General features: G+C 48.1%; 1 protein-coding gene across 3 annotated transcripts in view; it reads left to right on the plus strand.

Annotated features, from left to right (window-relative positions):
- The first annotated feature begins 6217 nt into the window (after nt 1-6217).
- Nucleotides 6218-24284, plus strand: part of SGSM1 (small G protein signaling modulator 1) — an 87321-nt gene continuing 69254 nt past the window's right edge. For all 3 annotated transcript variants that reach the window (XM_081253095.1, XM_081253093.1, XM_081253094.1), the window contains exons 1-2: nt 6218-6300; nt 6398-6441. In XM_081253095.1, coding sequence (XP_081109221.1) covers nt 6282-6300; nt 6398-6441 — 63 coding nt within the window. In that variant the 5' untranslated portion in view covers nt 6218-6281. The remainder of the gene's footprint in view (nt 6301-6397; nt 6442-24284) is intronic.

The following is a 24284-nucleotide window of genomic DNA, read 5'->3' on the forward strand; positions in this document are numbered from 1 at the left end:
TGTCTACAGATTAGTACAATCTTTAGGGAAAATCCCAACACCATTTTTGCAGAAATGAAAAAACGGATCCAAAAATTCATATGGAATATCAAGAGTCCCCAAATAGTCAAAACAATCTTTAAAAAGAGCAAAATTGGTAGATTCACACTTCCTTACAGTTATCAAAACTGAGGTGCTGGAATAAGGATAGTTATATAGATCAACTGAATAAAATTGGGGGCCCAGAAAGGAGACCATACATCTATGATCGATTGGTTTTCAAGACGCTGCCAAGACCATTCAATGGAGAAACAATAGTTTCTTTTTTTTAAATTGGAGTATAGTTGATTTACAATGTTGTGTTACTTTCTGCTATACAGCACAGTGAATCAGTTATACATACACATATATCCACTCTTTTTTAGATTCTTTTCCCATATAGGTCATTACATAGTATTGAGTACAAGTTCCCTGTGCTATACAGTAGGTCCTTATTACTTATCTATTTTATATATGGTAGGGTGTATATGTCAAGCCCAATCTCCCAATTTATCCCTCCCCCTGCACTCCCCCTGCTAACCATAAGATTGTTTTCTACATTTGTAACTCTATTTCTGTTTTGTAAATAAGTTCATTTGTACCATTTTTTAAAATTCCACATATAAGTGATATCATATGATATTTGTCTTCTTTGTCTGACTTACTTCACTCAGTATGACAATCTCTAGGTCCATCCATGTTGCTGCAAATGGCATTATTTCATTTGTTTTTATGCCTGAGTAATATTCCATTGTATATATGTACCACATCTTCTTTATCCATTCCTCTGATGATGGACATTTAGGTTGCTTCCATGTCCTGGCTATTGTAAATAGTGCTGCAGTGAACACTGGGGTGCATGTATCTTTTTGAACTATGGTTTTCTCTGGATATATGTCCAGGAGTGGGATTGCTGGATCATATGGTAGCTTTATTTTTAGAAACAGTAGTTTCTTGAAAAAAGGGTACTGGGACAACTGGATATCCACATGCAAATGAAGTTGGACCCTTACCTCACACCATATATAAAACTTAGCTCAAAATGGATTGGAGACTTAAATGTAAGAGCTGTACCTATAAAACTCTTAGAAGAAAACATAGGGGCAAATAGGCATAACCTTGGTTTTGGATATGGTTTCTTAGATATGGCATCAAAATCACAAGCAGGGCCTCCCTGGTGGCGCAGTGGTTGAGAGTACGCCTGCCGATGCAGGGGATACGGGTTCGTGCCCCGGTCTGGGAGGATCCCATATGCCGCGGAGCGGCTGGGCCCGTGAGCCATGGCCGCTGGGCCTGCGCATCCGGAGCCTGTGCTCCGCAACGGGAGAGGCCACAACAGTGAGAGGCCCGCATACCGCAAAAAAAAAAGAAAAAAAAAAAAAAAAAAAATCACAAGCAACAGGGACTTCCCTGGTGGTCCAGTGGTTAAGACTCCATGCCTCCAATGCAGGGGGCACAGGTTTGATCCCTGGTTGGGGAACTAAGATCCCACATGCCCTGTGGAGCGGACAAAAAAAATTTTTTTTTAAATCACAAGCGACAAAAGAAAAAATACATAAATTGGACTTTATAAAAATTTAAAACTTTTTTTGTACTATCTCAATAGGCTGCTATCAAGAAGGAGAAAAGATAGTCCACAGAATGGAAGAAAATATTTGCAAGCCATATATGTAATAAGAGTCTAGTATCCAGAATACATAAAGAATTCATACAACTCACCAACAAAAAGACAATTCAATTTAAAGTGAGCAAAAGACTAGAATAAAACTTGTCCAAAGAAGTTATACAAATGGCTCACAAGCATATGAAAAGATATTCAACATCATTAGTCATTAGGGAAATGCAAATCAAAATCACAATCAGATACCACTTCACACCCACTAGGATGACTATAATTTTTAAAAAGGAAAATAAGTTTTGGCAAGGGTGTGAAAAAATTGAAATCCTTGTACATTGCTGGTAGGAATACAAAATGGTACAGTCACTATGGAAAAGAATATGGAGGTTCCTCAAAACGTTAAGCATAGAATGACCATGTGACCCATGTCTTAGTCAGTTTGGACTGTTATAACAAAATACCATAGACTAGGTGACTTATAAACAACAGAAATTTATTTCTCACAGTTCTGAAGACCAGAAAGTCCAAGATCGAGGCACTGACAAATTCAGTGTCTGGTGAGAGCCCACTTTCTGATTCATAGATGGCTATCTTCTTGCTGTGTCTTCACGTGGTGGAAGGGGCCAAAGAGCTCTCTGGGGTCTCTTATAAAGGCACTAATCTCATTCATGAGGGTTCCATCCCCCTGACCTAATCACCTCCAAAAGGTCCTACGTCCAAATACTGTCACACTGGGGATTAGGTGTCAACATATAAATTCGAGGGGAACATCAACACTCAGTCTATAGCAGCCAGCAATTACACTCCAAGTTAAATAAAAATATTTGTCCGCATAAAATCTTGTACACCGAAGTATACAGCACTATCCATAGCAGCATTATTCACAACAGCCAAAAGGTGGAAACAATCCAAATGTCCATCCACTAATGAATGGAGAAACAAAATGTGGTATGTCCATAAAATGGAAATTCTTAAGCCATAAAAAGGAATGAAGTACTGATACATGCAACAACATAGATGAATCTCAAAAATATGGTATGTCAAAGAAGCTGGACACAAGGCTACCTACTGGATCATTTAACTTACATGAAATCTCCAGAACAGGCAAACTGATAGGTACAAAAAGCAGATTAGTGGTTGCCAAAAGTTGGGGGAAGGGGGAAATGTGGAGTGACTGCTTAATGGGTACAGGGCTTCCTTTTGAGATGAAGAAGTGTTCTGGAACTAGAGAGTGGTGATGGCTTCATCACATTGTGAATGTACTAAATGCCACTGAATTGTCCACTTTAAAATGGTTAGAATGGTGAATGTTATGTGACTGTTACCACACTAAATTAAAAAGGCTTGCTGATGGATAGAATGTGGAATGAGAAGGTAAGAAGGAAATCAGGACTCTCCTGGGTGTTTTTAGGGAGTTATGGACTGGAGGAGCCTTAAGTACTCACTGTGTTACACTCTCCACCACATCCATTCTCTTCTTTGTCTAGGCATGCTCATTCCCACCCCAGGGGCTTTGCACCTGCTCTTCCATGTGCCTGGAATGATCTAGATCTATATTTATTGACATAGATGTTCATTTTTAGGTGAAAACGCAGGTCACTTTTATTTACAAATGTTCATGTAAACAGATGAACACATTACATAGAATAATTTTATCAGCAAGGTGTTTTCAACTGCAAGTAAGAGAAAACTCTAGGTCAATTACTTCACAATAGGGTCATGCCGTTGTGCTAGTAATCAGTGTATTGCTTTTCAACTCCAAATTCTTTCTTCCATAGTGAATGGAAGTGTTCAGGGGTCTTTGGCCATAAGCCACAGAAGCTGACTTTGGCTAACTTAAGCAGAAGGCAATAAATTGGAAGAAAAACGGGCATTCCCCGAGTCCAGGGGACGCTCCTCCATAATAATCAAGACTGCATTAAGATCGTCTTTTATACTGAGCACGATGCTGAGTTTTCTCAGTAGAGGGCGCTAAAGAGACACTGCAGGATAAACAGGCCTTTCTCGCTGGTTCCCGCAGCTGCACCAGTGGTCAGCAGCACAGGTATGAGGCAAAGCCTGGGTAGTCGTGAGTCAGATGGTGGAATTCTCAGACCCTGAGGAGGGCTTTGGGATCTTTCCAAGCTGATCTTGATTGAGACTCCCCTCCCACAGAAGGAGCAGGCTGTGTGACCCAGGCCAGACCAATCAGATGCTCCCTCTCTGGAACAGGGCCTTAAATAGATGGAGCTCCTCTCACCTGAGTGGTGGTACTCTAAAACATACAGTCTTTGTCAGACGACTATTCCCAAGAGTCTCTTTCTGGCCTTCCAGAGCTGCCTTGGTTTCATCCCATTTCTGAGTCTTCCAGCCTCCCTTGGACTCTGGGAATGCCCATTATCCTTCCAGTCTATTCCCTTTTGCTAAGTTAGCCAAAGTCAGCACCTGTGGCTTATGGTCAAGGGCCCCTGACACTGACAAATGGAAAAGAGCGGACTCTGGATCCACGGCTGCAGGGAGAGGGCACACTCTGAGCTGTCCTCAGTCCTTCTGAAAGGAAAACTGAATAGTGGGGGGCCCTCTGGGGCAGGATGCAAATCCTAAAGTGGACTTCAAGGCCTTACAGGACCTTGGCCCACCATTGTGCTCCTTGTTTGTGCCACTCCAGCCCCACTGGCCTCTCAGCTTGTCATCACACTCAGTGGGCGCACTCCCACCTCCGGGTCTTTGCACCTGCACTTTCCCTTTGCCTGGAATGCTCCTCCTCCAGAAATCCCCACAGCCTACTCCTTTGTCTTTGCTCAAATGACACCTCTTCAGTGGGGCCTCTCTCAGCTACCCCACTTCAAAATACAAAGCCCACCCGTCTGGGCCCTCCCTCTCTGCTTTGCCTACTTTATTTTTCTCCAGAAGCTTCCATCATACTATATCATGTGCTTATTTATTTTGTTGTCTATTCCCTAAGCCCCACAAAGTGAGGCATTTTGTCTGTCTTGCTCACTTCGGTATCCCCAGCACAGTAACCTGGCACATAGTAGGTGCTCAATAAATACAGATCTGAGATGCATCCTGGGTGGATGAAGTCAGGAACTTGGTGGAAGAAACCTTGGTCCCAAAGAGCCCATTGCCTGCCCAGCCCTGGAGATCCTGGCTGACAGGTGCCCCTATTGGGGTCCTGCCAGGACCCCACTCTCCCAGTGACCTGCATGTGGGGGAGGGAGCCCCTCAAGGCCTGGCATCTCCTGGATGGAGAACCAGTGTGCCTTGGAAGATTCTTAATAATACCGCATACCTCAAAGATATGGCGGGTTCAGTTCCAGATCATCACAAAAAAAGCGTGAATAGCGAAAGAAAGCAAGTCACACAAATGTTTCAGTTTCCCAGTGCTTATAAAAGTTATGTTTACACTATACTGCAGTCCATTAAATATGCAATAGCATTATGTCTAAAAAAATGGACATACCTTAATTTCAAAATACTTTATTGCTAAAAAATGCTGTCATCCAAGCCTTCATTGAGGAGTCAATCTTTTTGCAGGTGGAGGGTTTGAAATATTGTGAGAATTACCAAAATGTGACAGAGACACAAAGCAAACGAATGCTATCGGTAAAATAGCACCAATACACTTGCTAAATTCAGGGTTGCCACAAACTTTCCATTTGTAAAAAACAAAACAAAACAAAACCCACAATATCTGCAAAGTGCAATAAAGGGTATAAGACATAAGCAATACTTTAGTTGAAAATAGACTGAAATCTATAAGTTGATTGGGAAAATGTGAACACTGACTGGATATTTGTTGTTATTAAGAATTTAGTGTTAATTTTTTAGGTCTGATAATGAGATTGGGGTTTTGTTGTAAACAAAAAGTTCTTATATTTCAGAGATACACACTGAAATATTTATAGATGAAATGATAATGGGGTCGGGGGTAGGACACAAATGAGGTATAAAAAAGAAAAGATTGGTTGTATATTAATAACTGGGGATGTGTAAATCCGGTTTATTATGCTATTCTCTCTACTTTTATATATGTTTGAAAATATCCATGGTAAAGTTTTTAAAATGAAAAAAAAGCAAAGCAGAATAAAACGAGGTATGCCTGTAATAATAATAATAACAACAACAACAGTAATAGTAGCAGCACAGCTATCTTTTATGGTTGCTGGCCTTTTTTTCCTAGGTGTGTTTTAAGCGCTTTACATTCAGTACTTCATTTAAGTCGCATATTATTCCCATGAGGTAATCATATACCCACTTTAAAGATGAGAAAACCGAAGCTAGTAGAGTGTCGATAGTAGCCCCACCGTCTCCCGCCACTTCCGAGCCTGGCACACAGCAGACATTGAATAAATGATGCTGTCCTTCCCGGCCCCATAGAGGCGGGTGGGCATGGGGGGAGGCGGTCCCTCGGGAGGGAGGTCCAGGCGCGGGGTGCGCGGGATGCGCGGGGGTGAGCGTGTGTGTCGGGCCGCGCGGAGCCTCAGCTAGGGCCTGGGCGGCCCAGCGTGGCTCTCCGGAGGGTGGGGCAGCCGCGGCCATGCCTGACGTCTGGCGCCTTGACCGTCACTCGGCGCTCGCCCCGCCCCGCCGCGGCCGCAGCAGCCGGGAGAAGCCCCTAGGAGCCACCGCCGCCGGCCGCACTCGGATCGCAGTGCGCGCAGCCATGGCTTCGGGGCTGGCGGGTAAGGGGACGCGGGGCGCGGGGGCGGCGGGAGGGCAGCCCCGAGCCGCGGCCCCCAGCCCTCGGCTAAGCGGCAGTTCCCCCGTGTCACCCCACAGAGGCGGAGACCCGGCAGAGGTTGCTGCGCACCGTCAAGAAGGAGGTAAGTGCCGGGCGGGGGCGGGGGGCGCGACTCCCAGGGCAGGGAGCCACCGCAGCCAGCCCGGAAAGCGTGTGCAAAGGAGCGGTGGCCTCCTGGGGTGTGGAGCTACCCTGCGTGGGTGCTGACCCCACAGGGCTAGAAGCGGGTGAGCTTGGGGGTGGGATTATTGGTGGGGGGCCCTGGGTGTTTTTGCGCTGTGTGCAGGGACGGCTGCTGAGTGAGGGCCCTCCAGGTGGCGGCACACCTGGATGTGTCTGAGTAGGACCCCCTCTTGTGGAAGAGCAGGTTGGGGGTCTCGCCAAGGTGAGAAAAGCACCTGGGGGTGCTGACAGGGCATGTGGTCGGGGGCGGGCCGGATGGGGCTGCAGCAGGAGCACCAGACTTCGGGAAAGGGGAGAAATTCACTACGGGGAAATAAAGCCCCCACCTACCCCCTCCCCGAAATTCTCATTCCTTGGAGCCACCCCCAGGAGCCAGGGGACTCCCTCCCTGAGAGTCCCAGGTCAGTGGGTTCCTCCATTTGAGGCATGTGCGCATGCTCCCCTGGCAGGCAGGGCCCCCTGACCCCCACCCCACCCCACCCTCGACCGAGGGTGAGAATTCGTCAGGGTTCAGCTGCCCCCTGCCCCTTCACTCTCCCTGGGGTTAGACGGGAGCCCAGTCTAGCCTTAGAGTTAATAGTTCATGACTTCTCGGAGAGTGGGAGAATCTATAGTGATGGATGCCTGGGGAAGCATTTAGATACCTGGACTGCGTGTGTTTTTTTGTGTGTACGTGCATGCACATGTCTGTGTGGGTGAGGACATGTAGCTGTGAGTATGTGTATCTGAGAACATGTGTGCATCTGCCTGGAGATATCTAAGTGTATCTCTGTGTGTACATGCATCCGTGTGTCTGTGTGTTTATCTGTTTTTGTGATTATGATGTGTATCTGTGTGATGTGGGAATCTCTGTGAATGAGTGAGGTTGTGACTGTGTGTGTGCATGTGACATGGGATGCATGAGTCTGTGTGTACATGAGTGAGCTGTGACCATGTGTGTGTGTGTCTGTGTGTGCATCGCCCTCCTCATGTCACTCCGCATCCCTCCACGTGGGACCCCATTGCTGCTGAGCCTGCCTCACATCTGCATCCTGAGTGCTCAGCCCTAGACCAGGAATGGCCACAGACCTTGGGGGCTGACCTGATCCTGTGCCTCTGTGTATGTTGAGGGTGTCAGTATCTGGTAACAGTGCTGTCCACCAAGAAGCCCCTCCCCGCACGGTGGCAGATACCACCGAGGGCGGCCTGGAGGCTGGAACCTGTTGCTGCCCCTCCCCGCTTGGGGGGCGTGGGCGTGTGTCTGTGCGTATGTCTCTGTGTGTGGCATGTCCCATGGTTGCTAAAAGAATCAGCTCCAGGCTGACTGCACATTCTAGCGTTTCTGAATAAGGAGACATACAGGCTACATGGAATCCCTCAGAAAGGCCCAGAACTTTTCAGCTCAGGCCTCTTAGAGACCCCTGTGGGGACCTGAAGAAAGCTCTGTCTAGACCCTCTTTGCATCAAAACCTACATCTTATGATTGTTTCGGGGAGAAGTGTGTATAGACCTCCCGCCCAAAACCCTTCAGGTTAAAAACCTACAACTTTTTTGTTCATTGTTTAATTAAACCTAGTTGTAATATGTGCTCCCCAGATGTTTTCACCTGGAGTGGCTGTGTTTTTAAGGAAATGCTTGACTGGTTCAATGAGAGGTTGGGGGAGGAGACCTACAGGCAGAAGAGCTTGTGAACATCTTGGAGGGAGTGCTTCCCGGCTCTGGGCAGGCCTCCAGCTGGGACCCTGAACCCAGCTCTGCTACCAGCCCCCTCGATGCCCTGGACGAGTTCCTTCCCCTCTCAGGGACACAGTTTCCATATCTGGAGGAGGAAGCATTGGTTCAGTGTCCCTGGAGGTCCCATCCATGTCAGTGTAGTTTGGGTTATTGGCCAGGCTGTGGGGGACTTTCCCCCTGGCGGCCAGCGGTCTGGGGCTGCATTCTCTCTCCTGGGAGCAACTGAGTTTGGGGCTTGGGATGAGCTTTCTGCCTGGCTCGAGGCTGAGGCCATCTCCTGGTCAGAGGGACCTCTTGGCATCCTGCTTGATGCCTGGGTGGGAGCCGGAGGGGGCGGGGTGCAGAGGCAGAACCTTGCAAGTTTCGGCAAAGGACCTCGAGTGCCCATTGACCCCAATCTGCAATCAGAAGGCAAGACTTATAGTTGCAAGTTGATGGCTGTTTCTAAATTTTGCATTCCGTGGGGCACATCGTTTTAGTAATTAGTGCTTCCACTTACTGGGGGCTACTCTGTGCCATATCCTGTGTGCACAGTAATTTTATGAAGTGAGTGAGGTTGTTCCCATTTTCAGACAAGGAAACTGAGGCTCAGAGAGGAGGAGTGAATTCCTCAAGAGCACACAACCCAGAAGGGAGTTATCCCCCAGGCCTGTCTGGTGTCAGAGCCAGGCTCTCTTACCCCCTAAATCACAAACATGCCCATCCACATCTACACAGTGCCACAATCTCAGCATGTGTGGGTGGTATAATTTCCATTGTACAGGTGAGAAACCTGGCCCAGAGAGAGTAAGCGATGTTTCAAGGGCACAGAACCAGTGACGGGGAACAGTCTTCTGTCTGTGAGCCCCCTGTTCAGCATGGGTGCCCCCAAGGACGTGGTGACAAATCCATGCCCCCCAAAGCAGATCTCCTCTCTGCTTTCCTTCCTCTGCCTACCCCTTTGGAGAGCATCTCCAATGGGATGGGGAAGGGGAGCTCTTTGCTTAGAAAACTGGGAATTGATTGAGGTCTTCCTTCTCTCCACCCTCTGGGTTCAGAACCACATCCCTGCCTGTCACAGCCTCGCCCAGAGGCCCCTCCCATCCTTCTTTCTGGAAGGGGCAGCTTAACAGTCAGTTTCTGTAGATAAGCCAGGCAGGTCTGCAAACTTTGTCTGAGCCACTGAAGCTACAAAGGCTAGTAGAGCCTGTGGGGCTGGAAATTCCATCTAGTGCTGACTCAGCTGGGCTCTGTGGCTCCCACAGTGAACAAGATAGGCCCTGCCCTCTGGGGGCTGACATTCCAGTATGGTGGACAGACCCTGACAGACATCAGAATGTAATTAAAAGGATGATTGCAGGCTGTGCACTGAGGTCTGAAGTAGAAGCACTTGGCATCACAAGAACATATAACTGCATACAGGTGGCTCAGGAGGGCTTCCCAGAGGAAGTGATGTTTAAGAAGATGTGTGAAGGATAAGTAGGCTTTTTAGGTGAAGGTATGAGGTAGCAAGAGACAGAGGAAAACCATTCCTGGCAGAGGGAACTGCACATGCAAAGACTTTGTGGCTGGAGGGAGCACTACAGACAAGGAATGGAAGGACTAGGAAGTGGCTGGAGTGCAGAGAGAAAGGAGAGTGGTGCCACATGCAGAGGGGGCAGAGCATGTGGTCCTGTCCTAAAAGCAAGAGGAAAGGAGTGGGGAGGACATGAGGAATATGGAAGAAGAGGGTGGAGCCGAAACTCATTGCTTATCAGTTGTACAACTTGGACAAGCATCTGTCTTTACCTTCACACGTATCTGGGTTTCAGTTTATTCATAATGGGGGTGAAAATTACTCACCCATAAGGGTAAACCATGTGAAAACACCCACCATGTTAGTCTGAGCTTCTCCAGGGCAGGATTCTTTTTTTTTTCTGTCTCCCCAGCGCCACCCAGGGAAAGCTGGGGACAGCGTGGCCTCAGCATAATTTCCTCCAGTTAAATCTAACCGACTCTATCCTGGCTCCTTCCTGGCTCGATTAGCCCTCCCCTCCTTTTCCCTCCCCGCCTCCACCCCTTAATTTTGTTTTGGTTCCCAGAGCCTCAGGGACTGGCTTCCCGTTGCCATGACGACTGCCACTAAAGGAGCCAGCCACGTGACACGTGTTGATAACGGAAGCAGAGTGACTAACTGCCTTGTCTTCCTGCCTTGGGGCTGGGCCTGGGAGGCCTCTTAATTGGAGGGGAGAAGGCAGGGGCTTGTGGGCCGGAGGAGAGACCCTGGGAAAGAGGCAGGGGGATGAGGTGGGTGCTAGAGAGGAAGCTACGTTTAGCTCTGCACACTGGAGCTGGTGTGAGGGCTGTCCTGGGGAGCCGTCATCACGGTGGCTGAGCTGGGCTTGTCTGGGGACTCAGCCTCCCAGCTCCTGAGTGGGGGATCATGAGAGGGGAGGTGGGTGGGACGTGTTGAGAAGGTTGGAGGAAATCAAGAGGGAAACAACTGATGTTAGTACTAGGACCCTGTGGTGGTGTCAGTCTAACCCGGTGGCTCTTAGTGAAGAAGGGGGCACAATTTTGCCACCCAGGTCGGATTGCCAGATAACATACAGGTCACACAGTTAAATTCGAATTTCAGACAAACAACAAACAGTTTTTTAGAATGAGTATGTATTGCTAAATCTGGCAGCCCTACCCCAGGGGACATTTGGCAACATCTGGAGACATTTTTGGCTGTCATAGCTGGGGGTGCTACTGGCATCTAGTGGGAAGAGACCAGGGATGCTGCTCAGCATCCTGCAAAGCACAGGACAGCCCCCATCACAAGGAAGTGTCCAGCTCAGAACAGCACTACTTTGCTGATTGGTCCCCACATGCCACCTCCTTTACTCTGAAAGACAACCCTAAGAGGGAGAATAACCATCTCCTTCACTTTATAGAAGAGGACCTGGAGGCACAGAGATGGTAAGCAGCTCGCTTTAAGGTTGCACAGCCAGCCTGTGGAGAAGCCAGGATTCAAATCCCACATTGTCAGGATCTGAAGGGTGGCCTCGTGGCCCCTGATTCACAGAGGGCAGAGGTAGGGAGCTACAAGCTATGGCAGAGTCCCCGGAAGCAGGCTTGGGGGTCAGATGTGTGTAGGGGAAGGAGATGAGTCAGGAAAGGTCCATTAGCCCCAGCTTGTGCAGGGCTGTGGATGCCAGGTAGCAGCCTTTGCTCCATCAGATAGTGGGTAGCTCTAGAAGATTTATGAACAGGGGAGGTCTTGCTTGGAGTTGTACTTCAGGAAGTTTCATTTGGCAGCAGGGGCCAGGACAGACCCTTTCTGCCAACTCTTAGAAGAAAACTTCCTCTCTTTCTTTCCACAAATATTTATTGAGCATTTACTCGGTGCCAGGCGCTGTTGTAGGAACTGCAGATTGAGAAGTGAACAAAGCAACATCCCTGCTCATGTGCTCTCGTGAAGCTTGCAGTCTAGTTGTGGGACAGATAGATAACACAATAAATATAGTGACAGGAGCTATGAGGAAAATAAAGCAGGAAAGGTGGTGGAGAGTGGTGAGAAGTGCGCTCCAGAGGGGGCACTCTGGGATGGCCTTTCTGACAGGGTGACATTGTCTCCTTGGCAGACATCTGTGGGAAGGGTGTTCCTGACAGAGGGAACAGCATATACAAAGCCCTTGAGTGGGGAGCAGTGAATAGCGAGGAGGCCAGCGAGGCTGGAGCAAAGGGAAAAAGAATGAAGGAGGAGGAGATGAAGTCAGAGAAGGAGCAGGAGGCCCATCGTGCAGGGCCTGTGGCCCTCGGAAGCTTTGGCTTTTACTCTGAGTGAGATGGGAGCCGTGGGGGGATGTTGAGCATGGGGGGAATGTGAGTTCACCTATGTGTGGCTGCAGGCAGGCAATACATGGAGGGGACAAATGAGGATACAAAGTCATTAGGCAAGAGAGGAAACTTCTATCTAGTTCTTTCCGGGCTTTCCATTCTTGGGCTGGAAATCACAGCCCCACACTCCTCTGCTGGGCCAAGTGGAGGTTCCGAAAACGCTTGCTGATCGAATGAACAAAAGCAGGAATACTGGGTGGGATATTTTGGGGCTCTCTGATGCTTGTAGGATTGACTCAAATCAGTTGGTGTGTGTCGTGTTTTCGAGCTTAAAACGGCAGAAGTTCTCATGAATAATGCAGCTATATCCGCACATAGTCTGGTTTGATGCTTTTTTTGTATCTCCGGCAATGCGGCTTCCTGGCGCTTTGGATAGTGGTGGGCTTGGGATCGATGTGACGGGGGTGGCAGGAGGGACTCTGGCTTTCCTGCTTAGCTTTGTCTCCCGTGAAGTCTGGCTGGGTGCCCCCTGCAGTAACCTCCTGAGGGGCTCTGCGAGAGGGTGGTAGCTTTTGCTGCCGGTTGGCAGGTGGGAAAGTGCATTTCTGTCACCCAGTTGGGCCCACAGTTGTTGGCTGCAGACCCCAGGATGGGAGATGAGGACACCTGAGTCCTTGTCCCAACTCTGCCCCTAATGACCTGTGGCCTCCTAGCGGGTCCCTTCTCCCTGTCTCATTCTCCTGCTTTCTAAGTGGACAAGGTCGGACGGCTCAGGTATTCTAAGAACATCGAGCCATCTAATTTGACTGGCATCTCTTTACAAGAGCCAAGTCTCTCCTGTGTTTTCTCTACTCTGAATTTGCCAGGTCTGTATTTAAGACTTATTATACTCAGTAGCTGATAAGACTTTTGGGGAGCCTTCACTCAAGGAAAACAAGGGCTCGACTCAAGCCATTCTAATGGGATCAAGTTCTTTTAAACAGCATTTACTGAGCATTTTATATGAATGACTTCATTTAAGTATCTCAGTGCCCCGTGGAGTGGATAAAACATTCTCCCTAATAGAGAAGGATATTGAGGCACAGAGATGGCAAGTAACACCCCTGAGGTCGTGGAGACTGTAAGTGGTACAGCTCGGGGGTCTGGCTCCAGGACCCTGCTCTGCAGTCTGGAGCCAAAACCAATGTGGTTATAAGCTATGACGAGAGTGTGGAGTTAGGGATAAGGCCAAGCTTTGGAACCAGACAGCCTTGAGTTCAGGTTGCAGCCCTGCCATTTAGGAGCTGTGGGAATCTCTCTGGCTTGAGTTTCCTTGTGTATCAGATGGCCAGGGCATCATCTACCACTCGTTTATGCTATCACACGTGTGTTTGACAGTATTTGTGGAGGGACCAGGCACAGAGCTTGGCTCACCCAGTTAAGAGTGAGATGGAACTCGTTTGCAGAAGGACGTTTTGCTGCCCTTTCTGGTTACGTTGAACTTGCAGATGCCCTCAGCATGGGGTCTTGCTCTCCTTGGGTAAGCCTCGGGCTGGGGGTTGCCAGGGCCACAGGAGCAGTGCTGTAGCCTAGGAAGGGGATCCAGCGGGACTGAGCCCTTGAGTAGGAGTCTGCAAGGCTGAGTCCAGACTGATGGCATTGCCATCCTCGGGTGGGCAGCTGGAGGTTCCCTCTGTGTCTGACTGCTCATCGGCCCCCGTGGAGGTAATCTTCAGCCTCAGGAGGTCAGAAACCCTCGTGAGCCTGCTGGCCCTGCTGCTTAGCTGCTGTGAGCCCCCGGGTGAGGCAGCTAGGAGGGCTGAACTCCAGTGGGGGTAGCGTATTTTTCTTTCTTTTAGTAGTACAAGAAGATAGGAGATGAGTAGGTTTTTTTGTGCTTTTTCTTTACAAAATCTTGAAGGAACTCAGATTCTGGGCATTTGTAAAGGACACTAACAGGTCCTATTGCCGTAGACCCCATACAAAAATCGGATAACTGAAGCCTCAAGAGATCAAGGGACTTGGCGATACTTGGGGCATTGAATGAATTTTCCTCTCATTATTGTTATTTAGTGAATTATGTTGAAATAGAAAGAGCAGCTATCATTTCTTTTTTTTTAAGAAATAAAGACATTTTTACTACTACCATTTATTCAACGCTACTCTAAGTGCTTTACTCTGTCTCGTTTAATCCACAAAGCAATCTTCCCGTGAATAGGTACAGATAGCAGCTCCTCTTCACTGAAGAGGAAATTGAAGCTATAGAGGTTAAGAAGCCAGACTAAGTAAGGTCACACAGCTGCAAAGCAGGGTATTTTAGCCAGCCCCATCCAATTCAAGTTGGATAATAACTTGCTAAAAAAAAAAACTAGTTAAAACAATAAATAAATATATAAGTATAAAGCAGAAAGGGAAAGAGAGGCTAAGAAATGGATCTGTTGGTTCAAGGGTTTGGGAAGTTTGTAGTGATCCAGCTTTATGTACAGCTGTATCCAGGGGTTCCAGTGATGTTATCAGGACCACCTCTCTCCATCTCTCTGTGCTGCTTTTGTCTGTGTAAGCTTTATGCTTTCTCTCTATGGGGAGGTAGAGTGTTGCCCGCTCTCAGGAAACAATATGCCAGCTTGACATCAAGACAAACAGAGCTTCTCCTTCCCCATGGTTCTAGCAGAAGTCTTAGAATTAGATCTCATCCACCCAGCCTGGGTCATGTGCTCCTTTTGCACCAATGGCTGTGGGATGGATTGCTCTGATTGGTCAAGCCTGAAGGGGTGAAGTGTGGAGTCAGCCCTGTGAGAGTAAAGGAGGGGACCCAGAGGAGAGTCAAGGTAAAATGACCAGACAGGGAGATGATAACTAGGCCAACAAACCACAGACATCCACCTTAACAGCCTGAGGGTCCTGCATTTGGAGCTCAGCCCCTAACAGTAGAGGTGGCCACTCTGATGCGCCGTGCCTGGCTGTGATCCCAAGTGCTGCCTGAGGACCTGCTGTGCGCAGGTGTCTGCTAGATCAGAGATTTTTACTCTGGGGTGTGCAAAACCCTGAAATTGTACAAACACTTTGTACTTGCTGTATGGAGAGGGTATCCTCCATTATCCTCAGGACCTGTAAAGGATCCACAACCCAAATACCCTAATACAGTTGGTGTCCTTTAATGTGGTTTTAAATAAACCTTTCACAGAGTTAAAAAAAAAAAAAAAAACATCCTGAAAGATGCTGGGATACAAAGATGAATACAGCACAGTTTCCCGACCTCCACGTGCTCAGAAATGAAATGGTGTCTCCTAATTTCTAACCCAGTGAGTCCTCTAATAATAATATCAATCTCTAATAATAATCATAATGAGCATTTATTGGGCACCTACTATATTCCAGACCTGCACTGTCCAATGTGGGCTACTAGTCACGTGTACCTATTTACATTTAAATCAAGTAAAATTACATTTAAAATACTGTTCCTCAATGGCATTAGGCACGTTTCAAGTGCTCAATAGCCCCATGTGGCTAGTGATACCATATTGGACAATACAGGGATAGAGCATGTCCAGAAAGTTCTATCATGTTCTAGACGTTGTGCTAAGTGCTTTATATCCATTAACATATTTGATCTTAAAAAATTCCTTAATAAATAGGACCTACCCCTACCTCAGAGATAGGGGTAGGTCCTATTTATTATCCCATTTTACAGATGAGTAAACTGAAGCACAGAGCAAGTGAAGTGACTTGCCCAAGGTCGGAGAGCCCATAAGAACCAGGATTCTAACCCAGCCCTTAAACACACTATCTCACTACTTTTCCTCTTAAGGTTGGCTGGAGGTGGTTAGTCCATCTTCTGGTCCATCCTGAGTGTGAACCATCTGGGAATTCCATTTCTTTCTTTGCTGCAGCCGCCCAGACCCCCAAATTTTGGGCAGCCTTCCAGAGAATCTCGGCACCCTCTGGAGTCCGTATGCGCCTTCCTTATCCTTGAGGCCCGTGGGTCTGCGGAAACGGGGCATGTTGCCAGGGGAGCCGCCACACGCAGTAGGCAGAGCACCCGGGAGAAAGCTGGCGGGTGTCCATGGCGTGGGCTGAGGATGTGAAACACGCAGGCCCTGTTTCCTGGGGATGGGGGGCGGCCGGGGGATGGCCTTCAGGGCTTCTCCATGTCCATCAGTGGCTGGGTTGTAGGAGTGTTGGCCGGAGGGACCTTTTGGCCAAGATGTCCCCAGGTGAATGCTCTTAGAATCAGGCACTGGGGAAGACTCCTTGTCGAGGGGTCTGGGGCACCTGTGCAGGGTGGCGATGGCAGACCTGTGGGTGAGAACCCCATTCTCAGCCCCAGAACACCTCTCCTTCCAGGCCCGGCTGGCTGGCCGGTCTTTCTAGTCTTCGGAAACAATGCCTGGTGCCTCTTTATAGCACTGTCAGTAAACTTTTTTTTTTTAAGTTTTATTTTTTTTATTAGTTTCTGCTTTATAACAAAGTGAATCAGTTATACATATACATCTGTTCCCATATCCCTTCCCTCTTGCGTCTCCCTCCCTCCCACCCACCCTATCCCACCCCTCCAGGCGGTCACAAAGCACCGATCTGATCTCCCTGTGCTATGCGGCTGCTTCCCACTAGCTATCTACCTTACATTTGGTAGTGTATATATGTCCATGCCTCTCTCTCCCTTTGTCACAGCTTACCCTTCCCCCTCCCCATATCCTCAAGTCCATTCTCAAGTAGGTCTGTGTCATTATTCCTGTTTTACCCCTAGGTTCTTCATGACATTTTTTTTCTTAAATTCCATATATATGTGTTAGCATACAGTATTTGTCTTTCTCTTTCTGACTTACTTCACTCTGTAAGACAGACTCTAGGTCTATCCACCTCATTACAAATTGCTCAATTTCGTTTCTTTTTATGGCTGAGTAATATTCCATTGTATATATGTGCCACATCTTCTTTATCCATTCATCGGATGATGGACACTTAGGTTGTTTCCATCTCCAGGCTATTGTAAATAGAGCTGCAATGAACATTTTGGTACATGACTCTTTTTGAATTGTGGTTTTCTCAGGGTATATGCCCAGTAGTGGGATTGTTGGGTCATATGGTAGTTCTATTTGTAGTTTTTTAAGGAACCTCCATACTGTTCTCCATAGTGGCTGTACCAATTCACATTCCCACCAGCAGTGCAAGAGGGTTCCCTTTTCTCCACACCCTCTCCAGCACTTATTGTTTCTAGATTTTTTGATGATGGCCATTCTGACTGGTGTGAGATGATATCTCATTGTAGTTTTGATTTGCATTCCTCTAATGATGTTGAGTATTCTTTCATGTGTTTGTTGGCAGTCTGTATATCTTCTTTGGAGAAATGTCTATTTAGGTCTTCTGCCCATTTTTGGATTGGGTTGGTTTTTTTTTTGCTATTGAGCTGCATGAGCTGCTTATAAATTTTGGAGATTAATCCTTTGTCACATTGCTTCATATGCAAATATTTTCTCCCATTCTGAGGGTTGTCTTTTGGTCTTGTTTATGGTTTCCTTTGCTGTGCAAAAGCTTTGAGGTTTCATTAGGTCCCATTTGTTTATTTTTGGTTTTATTTCCATTTCTCTAGGAGGGGGGTCAAAAAGGATCTTGCTGTGATTTATGTCATAGAGTGTTCTGCCTATGTTTTCTTCTAAGAGTTTGATAGTTTCTGGCCTTACATTTAGGTCTTTAATCCATTTTGAGCTTATTTTTGTGTATGGTGTTAGGGAGTGATCTAATCTCATACTTTTTTTTTTTTTGCGGTACGCGGGCCTCTCACTGTTGTGGCCTCTCCCGTTGCGGAACACAGGCTCCGGACGCGCAGGCTCAGCGGCCATGGCTTACGGGACCAGCCGCTCCGCGGCATGTGGGATCTTCCCGGACCGGGGCACGAACCAGTGTCCCCTGCATCGGCAGGCGGACTCTCAACCACTGCGCCACCAGGGAAGCCCCTAATCTCATACTTTTACATGTCCCTGTCCAGTTTTCCCAGCACCACTTATTGAAGAGGCTGTCCTTTCTCCACTGTACATTCCTGCCTCCTTTATCAAAGATAAGGTGACCAGGGCTTCCCTGGTGGCGCAGTGGTTGAGAGTCCATCTGCCGGTGCAGGGGACACGGGTTCGTGCCCCGGTCCGGGAAGATCCCACGTGCCGCGGAGAGGCTGGGCCCGTGAGCCATGGCCGCTGAGCCTGCACGTCCGGAGCCTGTGCTCCGCAACGGGAGAGGCCACAGCAGTGAGAGGCCCGCGTACCGTAAAGAAAAAAAAAAAAAAGATAAGGTGACCATATGTGCGTGGGTTTATCTCTGGGCACAGAAATCTCTGGCATTCCTGTACACTAATGATGAAAAATCTGAAAGTGAAATCAAGAAAACACTCCCATTTACCATTGCAACAAAAAGAATAAAATACCTAGGAATAAACCTACCTAAGGAGACAAAAGCCCTGTATGCAGAAAATTATAAGACACTGATGAAAGAAATTAAAGATGATACAGATAGATGGAGAGATATACCATGTTCCTGGATTGGAAGAATCAACATTGTGAAAATGACTCTACTACCCAAAGCAATCTACAGATTCAATGCAATCCCTATCAAACTACCACTGGCATTTTTCACAGAACTAGAACAAAAAATTTCACAATTTGTATGGAAACACAAAAGACCCTGAATAGCCAAAGCAATCTGGAGAACGAAAAATGGAGCTGGAGGAATCAGGCTCCCTGACTTCAGACTATACTACAAAGCTACAGTAATCAAGCACTGTCAGTAAACTATTAACTGGGGCCGGACCGGCAGCAGCCCAGGAGAGGCATTTGCTTCTCCTGCAAGCCCCATAGCCACCTTTAGGGCATTTAAGAGGGAGGAACCGGAGGGAGGGCTTTTCTAACCCTCTGAAAATCCACATGCCACCACTTCATCATTTATTTATTTATCCGCTCATTCCCGTCACACGGATGGGACTGCAGAAGGACACCCCTGTGGCTTTGCCTTCCTTACCTGCGTGGATGTGGTGGGCAGGGTGGAAGGATGTGGGCATGAGGGTGGGGCAGATCAGTCCTGAACTGCAGGCGAGAGAGAGTCCCGAAAAGGAAGCTTCAATCCATTCCCGGTGGTTGCTGAGGTCCTAGTGCCAGACACCTTCAGACCCCTGCTCTGCGAGGCCCCAGAGGCCCTGCAGACCACACAGGCTGAAGGCATGGAGGAGTCTCTTTGGAAGGAGACTCTTAGCCTGTTTGCCCAAAAGCTGGGACCCCTGCCGACATCCTCCATGAGTGTCAGAGTAAGGTAAAGACATTTTTTTAAAAAACAGACTTTATTTTTTAAGAGCAGTTTAGGTTCACAGTAAAAATTAAATGAAAAGTACAGAGATTTCCCTTAAACTCCCCACCCCACACATGCACAGCCTTCCCCACTATGGACCCCCCACCAGAATGGGACATTTGTTACAATGGAGGAACCTACATTGACACATCATCAACCCAAGTTCATAGCTACACTAGGATTCAGTCTTGGTGATGTGCATGCTATGGGTTTGGACAAATGCATAAGGACGTGTATCCACCTTTATAGCACCACACAGAACAGTTCCACTGCCCTAAAATCCTCTGTGCTCTACCGATTCATCCTTCTCTCCCCCCAACCCCTGGCAACCACCGATCTTTTTACTGTCTCCATAGTTTTGCTTTTTCCAGAATGTCATACAGTTGGAGTCATACAATATGTTGCCTTTTCAGAGTGGCTTCTTTCATTTAGTAATAAGCATTTCAGCTTGGACATTCTTTTCGTGACTATGATTTTCCTTCGGGAACCGACGTGTGGCAAAGAGAGGGAGCTAGTTGGTGCCTGGCGAGCTGGGAGAGATGGGTGATGAAAGATGATGGCTGGGGCAGAGGTGGAGCTGGCAGGCGCTGCTGGACCCTGGCTGTGACTGTGACATTGGGCTTCACTGGGCTGAGGAAGCTGGTGCGTTGGCCACCTGGCTGCTGGCGTCCCCACCGTGACTTGGTACTCCGGAGCAGGAGACCTTGATTCAGATCCCAGCCTCTTCACAGGCCAGATGATCTTTGTCCCTAGCAGGTCTGCTGCTTCGTTGGAAAAATGAGAATAGTAGCAATGACACCTATATTATTGTGAATCTTTGGGCTCACATATGTAAAGCTCCTACCCAGCTTGTGGGAAGCATCCATAGGTGTCTGTTGAATGAATGAATGAACCTACTGTGTGCCAGGGTTGGTGCAGAGCAGGTAGTCATGGGTTTGAATCCCTGCCCTGCCATTTGAAAACATTGTGCTCTTGGAAAGTCATTTAATCTCACTGAGCCTCAGTTTCCTCGTTTGTAAAATGAGGAGGCTATTTGTATCCATTTCTCCAAATTACCACAGGATTGGATGAGATAAACCCCCTAAACACAGTGCCAGGCACACAGTGAGCACTTTATAAATAAATGCTGGTTGTTCTTACATAAAACAAATGCATAAAGCACCTACTATGTGGCTGCTATTGTGTTTAATGCTTTATATTGAGTTGTCTGAGGTGTTTATATATATTTTGGGTATCAACCCCTTATTGGTCATATTATTTGCATATATTTTCTCCCATTCCGTAGGTTGTCTTTTTGTTTTGTCGATGGTTTCTCTTGCTGTGCAAAAGCTTTTAAGTTTAATTAGGTCTCATTTGTTTATTTTTTAATTTCTTTTGCCTTCAGAGACAGATCCAAGAGATATTGCTGCAAAATGTATTATCTTATGCCTTTGAGGCAATACTAATATCTAATACAAATACTAATATAACACTAAGATGAATAGCACCCATTTTATGGATGAAAATGCTGAGGCTTACAGAAGGGACATGATTTGCCCGAGATCATGCGTGCATGAGCTGGGATATGAATTCTGGAAGTTTGATTCCAGAGTCCAGTGCTCATGGCTGTGCAGTGGGTGTTACTCTAGGAGCTGGGAAAGGGAGGGGGCATCACATCAACTCGAGGGGGTCTCAGGAGGAAGTAAGAAGGTCACGTTATCTGGTTCTGGAGCACTGGGTGGTTTTTCCAGAGCTGGAGGTGGAGGTAAGAGTGGGTGGGGATGTCAGGTGGAGGGGACTGCAGAAGCGAATGTCAGGTGGTGGGAGTCATGTGGGTCACACAGAAGGAATGCACATGTGACTGGGAAGGGACAGGATTTGGCAGGAAAGGCAGGTGGAGCCACACCATGGGAATAGTTACAGCTTGCCAGGCAGTCCCATCCAGCCCCCACATCTGTGTCTGTGCTTTGGAGCTTCCCAAAATATTCCTTTCCCCCCCCCGCCCCACCCATTGGCCTCAGCCCTGTTCCAGCCCCTCCCAACTCTCACCTCCTGCGTGCCTCGCCCATATCAAATTAAAAAATACAGAGCCGCCAGCTATTTCCATGTAGTGCTTTTCCCTGCCACACTGTCCGTACATCTGTTCCTTCCTTTGAGCTCCAGGGCACCTCTGTGGGGGCAGTAGCAGGAGGAAGTTTTTTCCCTATGCTTTAGAGTTGGTGAATCCGAAGCCCAGAAAGTTCATTTCTACTTGTACTTCAGATCTTGAGCATCACCTCCTGCAGGAAGCCCTCCCTGACCTCCTCACCCACCCAGTTTCCTTGTTATTTGTTCTCATAGAACCAAGTTCTTTCACTGCAGAAAACTGGTCTCGCTTCGTCATTATCTACACGTTGGTGTGATTTAGTTAATGTCTTTCCACCTTGCTGGACTGTGACCTCCATGAGAATAGGGACTCTATCTGCTTGCCACCTAATGCCTCACACATAGGAGGCGCTCTGTGAATGTTGACTGACTGAGCAGTCAGTTTTGACAGTTTTGGTTCATGTGATACGTTATGGGAAGGCAGGTGTTAGCGGAACGTGGAAGAAGCACGCTTATCCCCACTTGGGGTATGGAAAGTCCAGGAAGGCTCCCAGGAGGAGGGGACCCCTGGGCTGAAGCCTGAGTTGCAGTTAGCCAGCTGGAGCATGCGTGGAAGGGCATCTGGCAGAAGGCACCACATAGGCAAAGGCGTGGAGGTGAGCTCATTGCGTTGCCTTTGGGGACCTGCGTCCTGAGGCAGGGCTGGAAGTACTGGCCTCTTAAGGTATCTGCATCTTGTTCTCAGCATCCGGGGTGCCTGCAGAGTGGCCCAGCCTATCCACCTCTCACCCCCCTCACCCCAGTCATTGTCGAGGGGGCCTTTGAGCCACCCCCCTTTTCTCCCCACTTTCCCCACATGCTGAGAGTTTTGTTTTGTTTTTTATTTATTTTTGGCTGCGTTGGGTCTTCGTTGCTGCACGCGGGCTTTCTCTAGTTGCAGTGAGCGGGGGCTACTCTTTGTTGTGGTGCACGTGCTTCTCATTGTGGTGGCTTCTCTTGTTGCGGAGCACGGGCTCTAGGCGCGCGGGCTTCAGTAGTTGAGGTTCGATGGCTCAGTAGTTGTGGCTCACGGGCTCTAGAGCACAGCCTCAGTAGTTGTGGTGCACTGGCTTAGTTGCTCCGCGGCCTGTGGGATCTTCCCAGACCAGGACTCGAACATTGGCAGGCGGATTCTCAACCACTGCGCCACCAGGGAAGTCCCTGAGAGTTATTTTTAAAACCACTTCGAAGGCCCTCCAGCCATCCTAATCTAACGGTCCTCTCCACCATGAGTTTCTTGTAGACGTAAGAGTCAGGCTGCCTAGGGGCCTCCATCTCAGAAGCTGTTGCTACCTAAGCATTACTCACCCACCTGCACCACCAGGCATCTACCACCTGAGACCCCAGCTGGCGTGCGGATGCTCTAAGGCCTCCACCGAGCAAGCGGCAGCTCTGGTGATGTTTATTTAGGCCTCCTATATGCCACAGGCACTGTGCTGGCTGCTTTAAACCAGGGGTCCCCGTGGCCCAAATGTAGCCTGTTTGTGTGCTGCCCTTGAGCCAAGAGTGCTTTTTACCTTACAAAGGGTTGTAAAAGCAAAAGAGGCTCTGTGATGTAGACTGTAGGTGGTCTAAAAAAGAGGTTTGCCAGATTTAGCAAATGAAAATTCAGAAAGCCCAATTAAATTTGACTTTCAGGGAAACAGTAATGTTTTAGCAAAAGTATTTACCATTCGCTATTTGGAACATACTTATACTAAATATATATATGTATTTCTTATTTATCTGAAATTTAGATTTTACTGGGCATCCTGTATTTTATATGGCACCACTATCCTAAAGCCTGAAGTATTTGCTGTCTGACTTATTACAGAAGAAGTTTGCTGACCCCAGCCTTACACACATAGCAAATGAGATCAGGCGTCAAAAGGGCTTAGGACACTGCCTGGAACCCAGCTCCATAAGCATCAGCTACTGGTATTCGTGTTATTGGTATAATCAGAGTGATCACCAAATATATATTGAACTGCTTGTCTGAGGGGCTCAAGGTTTACCTGGGAGAGACGGACACTGAACAAATAAATCCACAGACGTGTAGTGACGATCAGGCTGTGATAATTTCTAGGGTGCCATGCAAGAGACTGTTTTAGACAGGGTGGTCTGAGCACTGTGCCTGTTTTGTCTTGGAATCCTCACATAGCAGCCCTGTGAGGTGGTGCAAACATCATCCCCATTTCACAGATGAGGAAACTTGAGGCCCAAGGTTCCCCAGCTAGCAGCAGAGCTGGAGTTTGACCTGGGCCTGGTGGCTCCCAAGCCCATGTTCTTACTCACATCACTAAAATGCCTCTCTTTATATGGTGCCAGCTGTGTGCTGGGTCTCATTTGAGGTCCCCTGCCTGTATTTTCCGTAATCCTTATGACAGGCCTGCATACTGGGCCATGTGATTCCCGTCTGGGGCTTAGAGGAGTGAACACCGCACAGTGTGGAGAGTCAGGGAGGAGGAGCAAGTTGATTTGGAACCTGGCAGGGTTCCAGGTGGGCAACATGAGGGTACCTGGGTGTGGGCAGGTGGCAGGTGTGAGGAGGAGAGACACAGGGCAGCCCGGGGAGCCACCAGGAGCCCCCTTTCTGGCTTTGCAGATTGGCCCGGATTTCCCTGTCTCCCTCCTGAGATTAATCCTCCTTTTATGCTGTTTAAATATTTGCAGGTAGAGGGAGGGAGGGATGGGGGAGGGCGGGGCATATTTCTGAATGGTTGCCGGGTGGGGCCAGCGGTGAGGTGGGGTAGGTGCTCTGAGGCCTGATGTGGAGGCACGGCTGGGCCACAGCCAGAGGAAGCTGGGGTTGGTGAATAGAGCTGAAAGGGCCCCTTAGCAATTGGCCATTCACCT

This window comes from Mesoplodon bidens, assembly GCF_964165515.1.
Source record: "Mesoplodon bidens genome assembly, chromosome: 13".
In the NCBI taxonomy this organism is placed as follows: domain Eukaryota; kingdom Metazoa; phylum Chordata; class Mammalia; order Artiodactyla; family Ziphiidae; genus Mesoplodon; species Mesoplodon bidens.